Consider the following 14,573-nt stretch of genomic DNA (forward strand, 5'->3'; position numbering starts at 1 on the left):
CATGTCTCCTGCATTGGCAGGCAGATTCATTACCACTGTACCACCTGGGAAGCTCAGGAATATTGAAGTGGGTATCCTATCCCTTCTCCAGCTACTTATCCAGTTTTTACTTCCTCAGTTTTTCTTCAAAAAGAATAAAACAGAGTGCACAATGCAAACTGAAATACTGTGTTTGGTAAGTGCAAATTTTGAATTATATTTGAAATATTTATCTAATTTGAATATCCTTAAAATCAAATTTATTTTTCTTTTCAATTTTCAATTGTTCATTATAAAACTAAAGACTGGGTCAAGAAGATAAAATTTTATATCACATGGAACAGTTTGATAATTGCCCAAATTTTACCTTTCACAGCAGTTTTGGTTTTATTAAAATTCATGTATTAGTTACCACAATATCACTATTAATTACAATGCATGAATTTTTCTTTTGTAAAAATACATTAATAAAATTTTAAAACATTATCTCTCCTCATGCACAGTAATATTTATTTATTTATTTATTTTAAAAACACTTTACTGGTGTAATTACATATACAAAATTCAATAAAAATATTATGTTGGCCTCTATGTTTATTTTCTGTTTGTTGTTCTCACAAATTGAAAATCATTTGTCACACAGAGGAGGAAGCAAAAAGAATGAACTACTCAACAAGGACAAATACGTTATAGCATCACTTATATGTGCAATCTAAAAAATACAACAAACTTGTGAATAAGACGAAAAAAAAAACGCTCACAGATATAGAGAACAAACTAGTGGTTGTCAGTGGGGACAGGGAAGGGGAAGGGGCAACTTAGGTGAGTCGGAGGTACAAACTATTAGGTATAGAACAAGCTACAAGGATGTATTGTATAATACAGGGATTAGACTCAATATGTTATAATGACTACAAATGGAGTATAACATTTAAAAATTGTGAATCACTACATTGTATACCTGTAACATATAATATTGTACAGCAACTATACTTCAAATAAAATAAAATAAAAAATAAAAACTGTCTGCTGTAGGTGTGAAATACACCAGCCCCCCAGTACTGCATCTCTACCTCCAGTCCTGAGGTCCTGTCCCTTGTAGACACAGGTCTGGGCGTACTGACTTCCCTCCTGGCACCCAGCTTAAGCACTTGGACACTTGCTATTCCCTTTACCCAGAGCTCTCTTGGCCCAGATAGCCATACGCCTTCAGTTCAGTTCAGTTCAGTTGCTCAGTCGTGTCCAGCTCTTTGTGATCCCATGGACTGTAGCATGCCAGGCTTCCCTGTCTATCACCAACTCCTGGAGCTTACTCAAACTCATGTCCTTTGAGTCAGTGATGCCATCCAACCATCTCATCCTCTGCCATCCCCTTCTCCTCTTGCCTTCAATCTTTCCCAGCATCAGGGTTTTCCAAAAGAGTCAGTTCTTCATATCAGGTGGCCAGAGTATTGGAGTTTCAGCTTCAGCATCAGTCCTTCCAATGAATATTCAGGACTGATTTTCTTTAGGATGATCTGCTTGGATCTCCTTGCAGTCCAAGGGACTTGCAAGAAGTCTTCTCCAACACCACTGTTCAAAAGCATCAATTCTTTGGCTCTCATCTTTCTTTCTTTTTTTTTTATAGTCCAACTCTCACATCCATATATGACTACTGGAAAAACCATAGCTTTGACTAGATGGACCTTTGTTGGTAAAGTAATGTCTCTGCTTTTGAATATGCTGTCTACGTTGGTCATAACTTTCCTTCCAAGGAGTAAGCGTCTTTTAATTTCGTGGTTGCAGTCATCATCCACAGTGACTTTGGAGCCCCCCAAAATAAAGTTTCTCACTGTTTCCCATCTATTTGCCATGAAGTGATGGGACCAGACGCCATGATCTTAGTTTTCTGAATGTTGAGTTTTAAGCTGACATTTTCACTCTCCTCTTTCACTTTCATCAAGAGGCTCTTTAGTTCCTCTTCACTTTCTGTCATAAGAGTGGTGTCACCTGCATATCTGAGGTTATTGATATTTCTGCCAGCAATCTTGATTCCAGCTTGTGCTTCATTCAGCCCAGCATTTCTCATGCATATAAGTTAAATAAGCAGGATGACAACATACTGGCTTGAGGTACTCCTTTCCCAATTTGAAGCCAGTCAGTTGTTCCATCTCCAGTTCTAACTGTTGCTTCTTGTTCTGTATACAGATTTCTCAGGAGGCAGGTCAGGTGGTCTGGTATTCCCATCTCTTTAAGAATTTTCCACAGTTTGTGGATATCCACACAGTCAAAGTCTTTGGCATAGTCAATAAAGCAGAAGTAGGTATTTTTCTGGAACTCTCTTGCCATTTTGATGATTCAATGGATGTTGGCAATTTGATCTTGGTTCCTCTGCCTTTTCTAAATCCAGGTTGAACATCTGGAAATTTACAGTTCATGTACTATTGAGGCCTGGCTTGGAGAATTTTGAGCATTACTTAGTGTGTGAGTTGAGTGCAATTATATGGTAATTTGAACATTCTTTGGCATTACCTTTCTTTGGGATTGGAATGAAAACAGACCTTTTCCAATCCTGTGGCCACTGCTGAGTTTTCCAAATTTGCTGGCATATTAAGTGCAAGACTTTTATAGCATCATCTTTTAGGATTTTAAATAGCGCAAGTGGAATTCCATCACCTCCACTAGCTTCGTTTGCAGTGATGCTTCCTAAGGCCCACTTGATTTCACATTCCAGGATGTCAGGCTCTAGTTGAGTGATCACATCATTGTGGTTATCTGGGTCATGAAGATCTTTTTTGTATAGTTCTTCTGTGTATTCTTGCCACCTCTTCTTATCTTCTGCTTCTGTTAGGTCCATACCATTTCTGTCCTTGTCACCTTGTCAGTATATTTTCCCTGCCCGGTTTTTATTTAAAATACAACTCCACATCTCTTTCTGTTTTCTGCCCCCTCACTCCAGACACCTCTGACATGCCTAGTCCCATTTTACCCTTATTTCCCTCCACAGCCATGTCACTATTTCCCCAACTGTGAATTTTACCCATTTACTTGTGTTGTCAATCTTTTCCCACTGTACTGTCATCTCTATGGGCAGTGACTTTTGTCTGCTTTGACCCCTACTGTCCTTCCAACACCTTGAACCGGACCTTCTAGAAAGGAAGCCCCCAGTAAGTATTTGTTTAACAAATTCATGAAATATGAAATAAAGGGATTGGACCTGATAATGGGTTGGTAAATCTGATGTAAGTAAAATTTTATGCATGTGTATAGATAGGTGTATTATTCTTGGGAGGAGAAAAGTTCCCTAATTCTCAAAGTTCTCTGTAACCCCACCAAAGTGAATAAACTCCCAGACGAAAGATGTTTGTCATTCCTTTGCTTTCAAGGATTCTGTGCTTTTCCAGCCATTTCTCCATCTGTCCCTCTGGGTTATTTAATTTTTACCCCTAAAGCAGAGTCACATTTTTGACTCTTTCTTTACTGGACTGTGAACTCACTACGGACAGGATTGTTCTGCGTGCTCAGTCATTTAGTCGTGTTTGACTCTTTGCGACCCCATAGACTGTAGCCCACCAGGCTCCTCTGTCTATTCCCAAGCAAGAATACTGGAGTGGGTTGCCATTTCCTCCTCCAAGGGATTGTCCAGACCCAGGGATCAAACCCATGTCTCCTGCATTGGCAGGCAGATTCTTTACCATTGACCCACCTGGGAAGCCCCAAAGACAGGATGAGAGTGATTCATTTCCACACCTCCTTCAGTCCTAACCCTGATCTGAGCGCTCAGAAGCTGTTTGCTAAATGAATGAACAGGATAGAGAGAAGCTGAGGGGTAAAAAGGGAAGGTCCCTGTTTACAGTTTGGATTCTTTTTTTGTCTTCAGATAAGATACAATTTTATTTCTACCCATCTAAGTTTTGACACAATCACCAAATTCTCTATTTGCTGATGATCTCTGAATAGAAATTTAAAGTAGAGAGTGGGAAAGACAAAGCATACCTTCACCATATTTGTGTTTCCTAAACAAAGCTCCCTCTACCCTGATTTGTTCTGTGGGAAAAGTGTGGGTTGTTTTGGTGAAGTGAAGGCTGAGGGTGGAAGGAGCAAGTTTTGGGCAGGTCTGCCTCTCAGCAGATTGAGTGCAGTTAGAGTGGACGTTTGCCTACATTCTTGAATCCATATTTCAGAAAGAAGATTAGTCACGTACAGAAATTCAAGTATCTTCTTAACGTTGTGGTCATTACAGAGTGCTTATAAGGTCCCTCAAACAGATATTATGTTAATAAGATTAGAACTAGTAGTAAGACCCCTGAAAAATCTAGTTGTGTAATAGGGATGGAATGGAATTTTATCAGTATTGGATAAGATTCCTGTAGGTTGTTGAAGCCTGTTTTGTGGAGGAATCATAGGGTGTGGCGTGTCCTGTGATATAAGATAATATAATGAGAATAGGGCCTCTTACGTATGTTCCTCCTTAGTCTGCAATAACCCAGGCCGCCCTCACTTCTTGTGTTACAGTCATCTCTACATGGCTTTGTCACTTTTATCAGACTCTGAGTCTTCTGAGGAAAAGAATCTGATCTGATCCACCCCTTTATGCCTCACTGGGATCATCACAGGGTCTATGTGGAAATCTTAGCTCTTCAAAGACTGCAGGATAACCACCAAGTTCATATTTTCTTCTTCTTGGCACATAGGCAGACCACATACTCCAATCATCTTGCAGTTAGGTGTGGTCATCTGACCCAGTTCTAGCTAATCTTTTGGCACAAGTACAAAGTATTTCTTCTAGGACTAGTCCATAGACACCTTCATTAACTCTCCCCCGTCTTTCATACAATCATAGCAGCCTCAGACAGCTTGTGTTGAAGATGGTGGACATGCAGGATGGAAGAACCCAGCTTCAGAATCATTGTTTGGAGGAGACTCCCCTCGATTACTCCACCAATGCCCTCCTATTATTATAGACTTAGACCCACACTTCTGCTGTGTTAAACCACTGAAAATTGTTACAGTTGTGGTCATTATAGCTGTCAGTTTACCTTAATTAAACAGTCTTGCCCATGTAGGTGTCCAATAATGTTTGTGTGATGGGATGCTTCAGAAAGGCTCCAGTGCAGTAGAGAAATCTAGATAAAACATCTAAATCCACACTAGTTTTCCCTCTAGGTCATGGGGAAGTGGGGACAAGGAATCTTGTCCCTGCCATGTAGGAGTGTGATGCATGGTTCTCATACATTCCACTCTGCCTGTTGTTTCTTCATTTCTAGGCCTCATGGACTAGAGGTGGAGACATTTCCTCTACCTTAATCCATGTAATCCCCCATGTCCTCCACCTCTCCAGAACCACGGCAGAGTTCTAGAGAAAATACAGCATTAAAAGAGGAGGTATTGTATTTCCTGGTTGAAATAAACTGGACTGGAACCAAGAGACCTGGCTCTGTGTCCTGCATCTGCCAGTACTTTGCTGTGCAGCTTTGAGCAAACAACTTCCATCTCTGCATTTCTGATTCATTTTCTGGAAATTGTATTTTGAGTTAAGGATTGTCCAGGGAGATACTCTCAGTCATTTGCTTCTTCTGGCTTCACTCTGAACAAAAAGACCCTTTGAAGAGCTAAGACTTGGCTTTAAGGGTGTTAATCACTTCCTCAGGTCCTTGTGTGAAGTGAATATTTCACTCTTTTTTTCTTTTGTTTCCTCATTTGGCTCTTCCTTTCCTTCCTGTCTCCGGAGTGAGTGAGTGAGTGCTATGTTGATTCAGTCGTGTCTGACTCTTTGTGACCCCGTGGACTATATAGCACATCAGGCTCCCTTGTCCATGGAATTCTCCAGGCAAGAATACTGGAGTGGGTGGCCATGCCCTCTGCCAGGGGATCTTCCCAAATCAAACCCAAGTCTCCTGCAGCTCCTGCATTGCAGGTGGTGTCTCTGGAGGGCCCTACTTTACAGCATCTGATGCTTGCATCTTCTCATGAGTAGGAAGTTTGCCTTTTTGGTTCATCAGGATGACTGTGTTCTGCTTCCAGTCACAGGCAATCAGGAATCTGGCCTCTCCAGATGGAAAAGATTGGAAGAGTGTCAGCTTAAGTGGCAACCTCCACCTCCTGATCTCCATGACTAAACAACCCCTAGGAGGTCCTCCCCCATGACTGAGCCAACTTCCTTGCTGTCCTCACCCCCACACTACTAGCCGCCACCCCCACAAGGCTTTTCCTCTTGTGGGCCTTCAAGGAACTGGCTAAGCTACCGAGGTGTGACTGGCTCTTTCTTGCTTATGGGCATCTCTCAGCAGATCCTTTAAATTTTAATATCTGTTGCAAATCCTGCAGGAGGTAGGATTTAAACCAGGAGTGATTATTTTCTTACAGAGCATGTCCTCTGGTGGCTGAAGCAAGGGCTCAGTATTTATCGAACTCCATGATCAACCAGTTTAACTTGGTTTACAAGCGCTTCATGGCAGGCACATCTGTTTTCATTCCAAGCTCATTGCCCAATATTCTTCCTCATTCCCTTGGTTCTCAAGCCTTACTTTGACATCTCTCGGTACCCCCAAATAAGCTATATTTTCTCACCTCTCTTGAACATTTTCACACATTTTATGCTTCTGTCCCTGGTCAAGAGTGTGCTCACCATCCACCACTATCCCCTATTCCTTCCACCTAGTTAGCATGTGCTCATATTTGAGATGTCAGATAGGTGTCACTTCCTTCAGGAAGCTGTTATTATCCCATTAAGCCTGAGTTTGATTCCCTTCCTATTTAAGAGGCTGTTTATTTGCCTATAGCAACTGCACCCCAGCACCACCCCTTGGGGTGGTGACTCTCCATTTCACCACTGACTCCCAAGAGTTCAGCACAGTGTCTGGAATATCTGTTGTTTAACTCATAATTAATGAGTAAAAGTCGAATGGAGCTGCTATGAGTGTTATATTTTGTATATTTGGGCTGTAACAGAAACCACAAACAGTGACTTTTTAGGAACATTTAATTATATGTTTAATAAGGTGTCTAGAGCTAGGTGGTCCCAGGGTAGCACTGTGGCTCAGTGGAATTGTAAGGATCTAAGCTCTTTTATCCTTTTCTCCACCATCATTAACTTGACTATTTTCATCTTCTTCATGATCTAAAGATGGCTGTCATGCATGGAGTATTGCATTCTCATGTGTCATCTTTAAAGGAAGGAAGAAAAAAGTTCTCTCTCTTTTGTCAATAGGACATTCTTTCCCAGAAGACTCCAGGTGTCTTTCCCGCTCAGATCTGGGTCCTGTGCCCACTCTAAGACACGCCATGACTCATACTTGGTGCTTTTACCTGAAATCATGCTGCCTAGAGTAGGACTATTTCTAGCAAAATATATGAGTAGATAACTGATCAGTAAGGAGTGAATGATGATTGTCCTTCAAGTCTTTCATTAGGTTTTACTAAAATGGTGGGCTCTTTTTTCTGAGTCTGAGCTCTACTTTAGATTGGTGTCACTTAAAATGCAACATTTGTGATGGCATGTTCTTTCAGTAGCCCCTCTGGCATGAAATGCTATATTTGTCTGTTTATTCTCATCAGCCACTTTTTTCCTGAGGCAGGAAACATATTGACCTCTCCTGAACTTCAACGTGGGTAATGGTGCCCCCTCAAGGCAATCAACAAGTATCATCCTCCAGTAGTATTCATTCCTAGAAAATTTTCTTCCATGGCCAAAGCTGCAAGCATTTTGTTCAGTTATTGCATCCTGATATTATTGCACCAGGACTAGATGGAACAAAAAGGCAATAAGATGATAAAAATTTTCATTGTGAGCAAATTAACCAATTCCTGAATAGATCACAATGAACCTAATTTTTTGTTAAAATATAAAATTCAGGGGTGATTATACAGTTGTTGAAATCTAGATGACATTCCCAATATTTAGCCTTTCTGGATCCATCTACTTTTTTTAATCTGAAAACTTTTTAAACTAAAAAGTGAAAGTGAAAGGAATATGTTTTATTATTACACTTTACTTTTAGAAAGCTCATTTCTTCTTGGTTAGTGTGACTATGATGGTCTCTTACGGAGTGTGACGCATGTATAACTGGACTTCCATCAACATTATCTTAAATCTCCATGTCAACTCTGGCCTTCCTGTTGACATGTTATATAATACTTCAGATTTTAAGTAATTTGTCCAGAGTCAACAGCAGAGCAGGTATTAGAATTCAGATTTTCCCGATTCCCAAATGATCCCTACATTCCCTGTCAGGAACCAAAACCCGTTTCTTCAATTTTCATGGTCACAATACGCTCATTACTTTCCTAAAGTCCATAAGGTTTTCAGTCACCTGTCACTGGTTAATCCTTCTGTCTCAGGTTTTTGGCAAAGTGACCATTCACATTCATTGGCTGAGATATTTACGGACAGCACATGTAACGGTTTATCTTCCTAGTTCAACAGTTTAAGTCTGGAGGCACTTATATTTAGTTCAGCAAGTAAATACTAAGAATTTTAAAAAAAAAAAAAGGATAGATTAACAGACCAATCCCGTGGCTGAGGAAAGTATTTCCTCTCCTTTGTTAGTCTAATAGGTAAGGCGTGTGCTAAGAGATTTTAAAAGCAGCTGAGAACAGCAATGACAATTGGTGATTGTTCTGGATTCGCTGAAGCCCTGGTGGGTTTGACATTTCCCCAGGGAATTAGTTTGGCGGTCCTGTTCAGATGGAGGAGGAGAGAGAAAAGGACCATCAGGCTTTGCTCAACCCAGGAGAGGAGAACGAAATGGTGAGTCTGTCCTTCTTTTTATTATAGTTTCTCAAAAGTGTCTGAGCCTGTAGGCTACTTGGGGTGGTGCTGACTTGAAGTCTGATAAGGCTCCTGGAGATCCACGAGGCACACTTTTACAGCAGGGGAGAGAAAGTTGTGTCTTCTAGATGATGACCACGTGTCTTTTAGCTCTTGCCATCCTGATGTGCTTTGATTGGACCCGTGAAGTTCCCTCCTCACAGGGTACTCATGGAGGCGTTCCTACTTATCATCTGGCACTCTGTATAATTAGACAAATGCAGGCAAAAAAATGAAACTCTTTTTAAAATTTTTCATTTATTTTTAGTGCTCTGGGCTGAAATCATGCCTTATAAGAGCCAATTGAGAGATTTTAAGCACCAAGTCCTAAAGAAGGACTAGAGTGTAGCCATATTAAAAAAATCAAACAAACAAAAACAAACAAAAAACAGTTCTCACTTCTTTGATTCTTTTTCCCCACTGCCCCTTCCACCAAACACATATAAATCTTGAAAAGTAATTATGAAAAGCTCGAGAACGCCTACAATATCTCTTTAGTACTGAAGACTTTACATTTATGATTTTATTTGATCCTCAGAACTCATGGAAGGAATTAATCCTATTTCATAAACAAGAAACGTGAGACTTGGGAGGTAAGCAACTTGCCCAAGGTTAGCCTAGGAAGCCAGTCCACTCCTCCCCACTCCACACCCTGTGCTGTTTACACTCTAGCGAGGCAATGAGAAATGGAGATTAAGAAAAAGAGGGGATGGAATAGACAGGGTGCACTGAAGGGCAGAAAGGAACCCAGAGGATAGGGTTCATATATCCAAAGGGTATCAATTTTCTGCTTGGTTCTTCCGGTTCCCTATGAAATCTGTGGGAAATTCATATCCGCACTCTCCCCACTTACTGTGTTTGTGAACCTATGGAAAATAAATGATGTCATTTATACCTGCACTGGCCACATGTGGTTTTAGAGAAGTTGTTGCTGGTTAGTCTCTTAATCATGTCCAACTCTTTTGCAATCCCATGGACTTCAGCCTGCCAGGCTCCTCTGTCCGAGAGATTTCTCAGGCAAGAATACTGGAATGAGTTGCCATTTCTTGACCCAAGGATTGAACCCTTGTCTCCTGCATTGGCAAGCGAATTCTTTACCACTGAGCCACCAGGGAAACCGCTTTAGAGAAGTAGCTAATTCCAACTGAAAAGTGCTTTAGTGTGTTAATAAAACACACATAGGCTTTTGAAAGCTCACTAAAAACAAAGTGTAAAATATCTCATGAATAATTTTTATATTGGTTACACATTGAAGTAACAATGTTTTGGATAGGTTGGGTTAAATAAAATGTTATGAAAATTAATTTCACCTGCTTTTTTTTTGTTTTAACTTCTTCAATGTGGGGGCTGGGAAATTGAAATTACAAAAGTGGCTCACATCAGTGGCTTGCATTTTTCTGCCCCACAGATCTTTACAGTGGTATAGTGCTCTAAAATCCTCAGACTGAAGGGATGCAAAGAACTAAAACTTACTCACTTGTGTTCACTACTGAACAACTCTGTAGCGGGTCTGCTTGCTTTTTTTCAGCATGTCGATGAGCGTGCAAAAAAAAAAATCTCTGTTTTCTCCTCATTGTTCTCTAACTCAGTGCTGTATTTTTAAAGTTTAGAGTCTAGTGTTTTATTTCTATTAACCACACAGGGGGCATGGGTATCAAAGGATTAAATAGCAGGAGTCACCAATTTCTTTGGTGAAGAAATTGGTGATCAAACAATTCTAGAGAAATCCACCAAAAAAAACCTCTGTTAGGAACTCCCACTAGGTTTACCTCATTGTCAGGGCATCTTGGGGAGGGGGAGAAGGAGCGGCTGTCGATCTCTCCTTCATAAATCTTACTCAAGAACTTAGGCAGAGAGCACAGATGCAAATCCAGGTGAGTCAGGAAACCTGGCTAGTAGGCAAGCTAGAGGGGTGACCTAAGCCCACAGCTGACGGGACGCTGCCACCTGCCTCCAGGCAATTGCCATTCTAGAGGCCCAGCGCTGTCAGGTCTTTTGAGTTTGAAAGAGAAGCCAGAAATCTGTATACTCATGTAAAATAGCCTTATGATGAACTCTGGGACTTTTTCTTTCTTAGATAATTAGTAGGCCAATTCAACCAGGGCCTGGTCTAATCCCAGCCTTTGCAACCTCTCAGCACTTGCTCTTCCTTTCCCAAAGGTTTCCTGTGGCCCAGACTTGACTTCTTGCAGTCATCATTTCCAGTGAACAAGCGCTGTGATTATGTGAGAGGGTATGAGGTGGAAACTACTTCCGTGGGTGGAGAGGGCCTGTGAGGTGATCCACGTGCAGTCTTGGGTCATTTTCCTGAACTCATCTCAGATACGAGGTGTGGCCGGAGTATCACAGTTGAACCTTGCCTTACTATCTCCTGTTCTCCAGCCTCTGCTCCTCCACATACTTCCTGTGTAGGTGCTGTACTGGGTGTTTTTTTTTGTTTTTTGGTTTTCTTTGTGCTGGGTGTTTGACAAACAATCTTTCATGTTACCCTCACAATAGCTCATGTGATAGGTACCGTCACTGTACAGGCCTTGACTGTCCTTCCCAATCTCCTGCCTCCCACTCCCTACCCCCACACCACCACCTGGCTCCAGTGGTCTCTTGTTCCTTCACTTTTTCCCCAAAAGCGTCTCCTTTCTTCTGCCCAAGTGTTTCATCAGCCTCTCCATTTGCAGTCAGCTTTTCTTGTCTCTTCTTGTGATCTTCTCAGGACCCTGCTGTTTCACTCAGCCCACAGCATCCTTCACAGCCACAGAACCTCACTGAGTCTGCAGTCTGTACAGTTCATGCCTAATGGATAGGGATTTGTTCTCAGGCAGACATGGGCTTAGATTCTGGTCCTGCTGGGTAAGTTATTTTAACCTCGCTGAGTTATTTGTTAAATGAGGCTAGTAATACCAACCATTTGGAATTGTGGTGAGGATAAAATGAGGTAAGACAGCCTTTCCAAAAATATCTTCTGTTGTACAATATTGTTAATAGTATTTATTATATAAAAACTCTCCCTTTTCTCCCTAGCAATTAAGTTTGAGAAGTACTTGGTGAAACAGGCTGGCCATTAACTTCAGGGCCTCTCAGAGCCTTCAGTATACTGTATCTCACTGTGAATCTACCCAAAGGGCATTAGAGTATGTTCTATTTCACACATGTGTATACATGGAATCCTTTCTTGGCAGGGAAGATTCCCTCATAACTACTGTTCCATGGAACCTCTGTAAGAAAGGCTGTTTTCAATGAATGACTGGTATCATTTTAGCATTATGATTATTCTCCTGGAAGAAAAAGTCATATTTCTCTTCAGCCAGGTGCATCAGGAGGCACAGGGGGTGCATAGCGGCCTCTGTTTCGGGGTCCTCTCGGGCCTCACTTGCTGCATTTACTTGGTGGAGACGAGACAGATTCTGCCCACGAGACAGAAGTGCTGCATGAGTCACACTGGTCGTCAAGCCCAACCATTCTCTCAGTGCTCCCCTCTGCACACATGCCCACCACTTTAGTGTCAGAATCACAAACGGGAGCAGCCCAGAAGGCAAAACGGCTGCTTGGCGCGGAGGACACAGGTTTGATAGGAGAGAACTTCCCTCTGTGGTAACTTTTTTCTGGAATACAGTGGAAGAGCCATGGACTTAAGCAGCAGATCTTAGTCAAGCGTCCACAGCTGACTGGATGGCTATGGACAACTTATGGGACCTTGTTAGTTGTCTGAGAATGACATCAATTACCCCTTCTGACTCACAAGGTTTGCAAGGATCATGTAGGAAACATGGAAAGTGCTATGAAAATATAAAGGGTAAATTTACATGCAAGGAGTCAGGGGTTGTCACATGGCTTTAAAAATTACAGAAATAATGTAATAGGTGAATGTGATGCTAAGGATATTTTCTCTTCCTCTGTTTAAACTTGGGGAATGATAATTGTTTGAAGTCTATCATTTCAAAAATAATATGTAAAGAGTTGGTAAGAAACATCAGAAATTTTGAACATCTGAATTATTTTAAACACTATCACATATTCCTAATATTCCATTAAAGGACAAACAAAATAAAACTCAAAGGACTAACTCTGAAAATTCAAAAGTGAGCCTTACTGTCTCTTTCTTATTTAGTCACCATTTATATTATAGATTGACAAGCTTATCTGATCTTCAACTGGCACCCCATTATGAGGGAGAAAGAACAATATAGATGACAGAATCAAGATTTTAAAAGTTCTCTGGGGACTTCCCTGGTGGTTCACTGGTTAAGAATCTGCCTTGTAATGCAGGGGGCATATGGCAAAAAGGGATTTACAAATAATAAATGCTGGAGAAGGTGTAGAGAAAAGGAAACCCTCCTAAACAGTTGGTGGATATAAATTGGTGTTGCCATTGTGGAAAACAGTATGCAGGGTCCTCAAAAAATTAAAAATAAGGATACACAGCTAGAGACAAAAAAAAAAAAAAAAGAGAGAAATAGTCACCACATGACCCAGCAATCCCATTCCTAGACATAGATCTAGAAAAGATAAAGACTGTAGTTTAAAAAAAATACATGCACCCCAATGTTCACAGCAGCACTAGTTACAGTCACCAAGATATGGAAACAACCCAAATGCCCATCAATAGACAACTGGTTTAAGAAGACAAAGTGTATATGTATATAATGAAATACTACTCAGCCATAAAAAAGAATGAAACATTGTCATTTGCATCAACATGGATGCACATAGAGAATATTATACTAAATGAAATGTCGGACAAAGACAAATATTATATAATATCACTTATGTGTAGAATCTAAAAAATAATAAAAATGAATTTATGTAAAAACTGAAATAGACCTAGAAAACAAAACAATGTTTTCCAAAGGGGAGAAGGAGGGAGGAATGGGCAAATTAGGAGTGCAGGATTAACAGGTATAAACTATATATAAAACAGATAAGCAACAAGGGTTTACTATATAACACAGGAAATTATATTCGGTATCCTACAATAACCTATAATGGAATAAAAAAAAATAAATGAATCACTTTTTTGTACAACTGAAACTAATACAATCTTGTAAATCAACTATATTTTAATTAAAAAAGAGAGAGAAAGTATCTGGATAAGCCTGACCTAATCAGGTGAGCCCAGAAAACAATCTGGACATTTCCTGAAGTCAGATTTAAAGCATAAGAGAGATATGAGCAAAGGAGGCTTTACTTTGCACTTTTGAAGATGGAAGGTTCAGAGTAGTAAGAAGCTCTGAGTAATCTGTTAGAACTGAGAACTGAGAGTAGCTTTTGGCTGACAACCGGTCAGAGAATGGGGACCTTTGTTCTAAAGTTACAAGTAAGTGAATCCTACCAACAACTATGTGATCTTGAATGAAATCTTTGATCTCCAGAAGGTGCAGAGTCCAGACAATACCTTACTTGAGTCTATGAGACTCTGAGCAGAGGACCCAGCTAGCCAGACCTAACTCATGGACACTGTGAGACAGTAAATTTGTGTTGTGTTAAGCCATTGGTTATTCAGTGATAGAAAAATGAACATGCCATCACAGCTGTCCAACAAGTGAAGGTGCAACCCTGCCAGGTAGTGAGTAGTCTGTCTTAAGCAGACAATGGATGTTCATCTGTGAAAGATGGTGTACAGCTATTTTTTTCCCAAGAGAGAAATTTGAACCAAATAATTACTGACATACTCCTCCTGTTTAGTGATGCTCTTACTCCACAAATAACTTTAAACAGAATGTGCCATGTTGCCCCATGCCTTTGACATGGGGCCAATTTTGGTTCTTAAAATTGCCCCTGGTAATCAGCCTATGCATTTCATTTCCTTTTG

At 40.6% G+C, this 14,573-nt stretch overlaps 1 protein-coding gene across 3 annotated transcripts in view; it reads left to right on the forward strand.

The window, feature by feature from the left end:
• The first annotated feature begins 8,537 nt into the window (after nt 1-8,537).
• The window catches only part of ATP13A5 (ATPase 13A5), a 121,747-nt gene continuing 115,711 nt past the window's right edge, over nt 8,538-14,573 (forward strand). For 2 of the 3 annotated variants that reach the window (XM_019957951.2, XM_019957957.2), the window contains exon 1: nt 8,541-8,707. In XM_019957951.2, the coding sequence (XP_019813510.2) occupies nt 8,645-8,707 (63 nt within the window). In that variant the 5' untranslated portion in view covers nt 8,541-8,644. Of the gene's footprint in view, nt 8,708-14,573 lie in introns of all 3 variants that reach the window. The other variant, XM_019957963.2, reaches the window with a different exon arrangement.

Source organism: Bos indicus, chromosome 1, assembly GCF_029378745.1.
Source record: "Bos indicus isolate NIAB-ARS_2022 breed Sahiwal x Tharparkar chromosome 1, NIAB-ARS_B.indTharparkar_mat_pri_1.0, whole genome shotgun sequence".
In the NCBI taxonomy this organism is placed as follows: Eukaryota; Metazoa; Chordata; class Mammalia; order Artiodactyla; family Bovidae; genus Bos; species Bos indicus.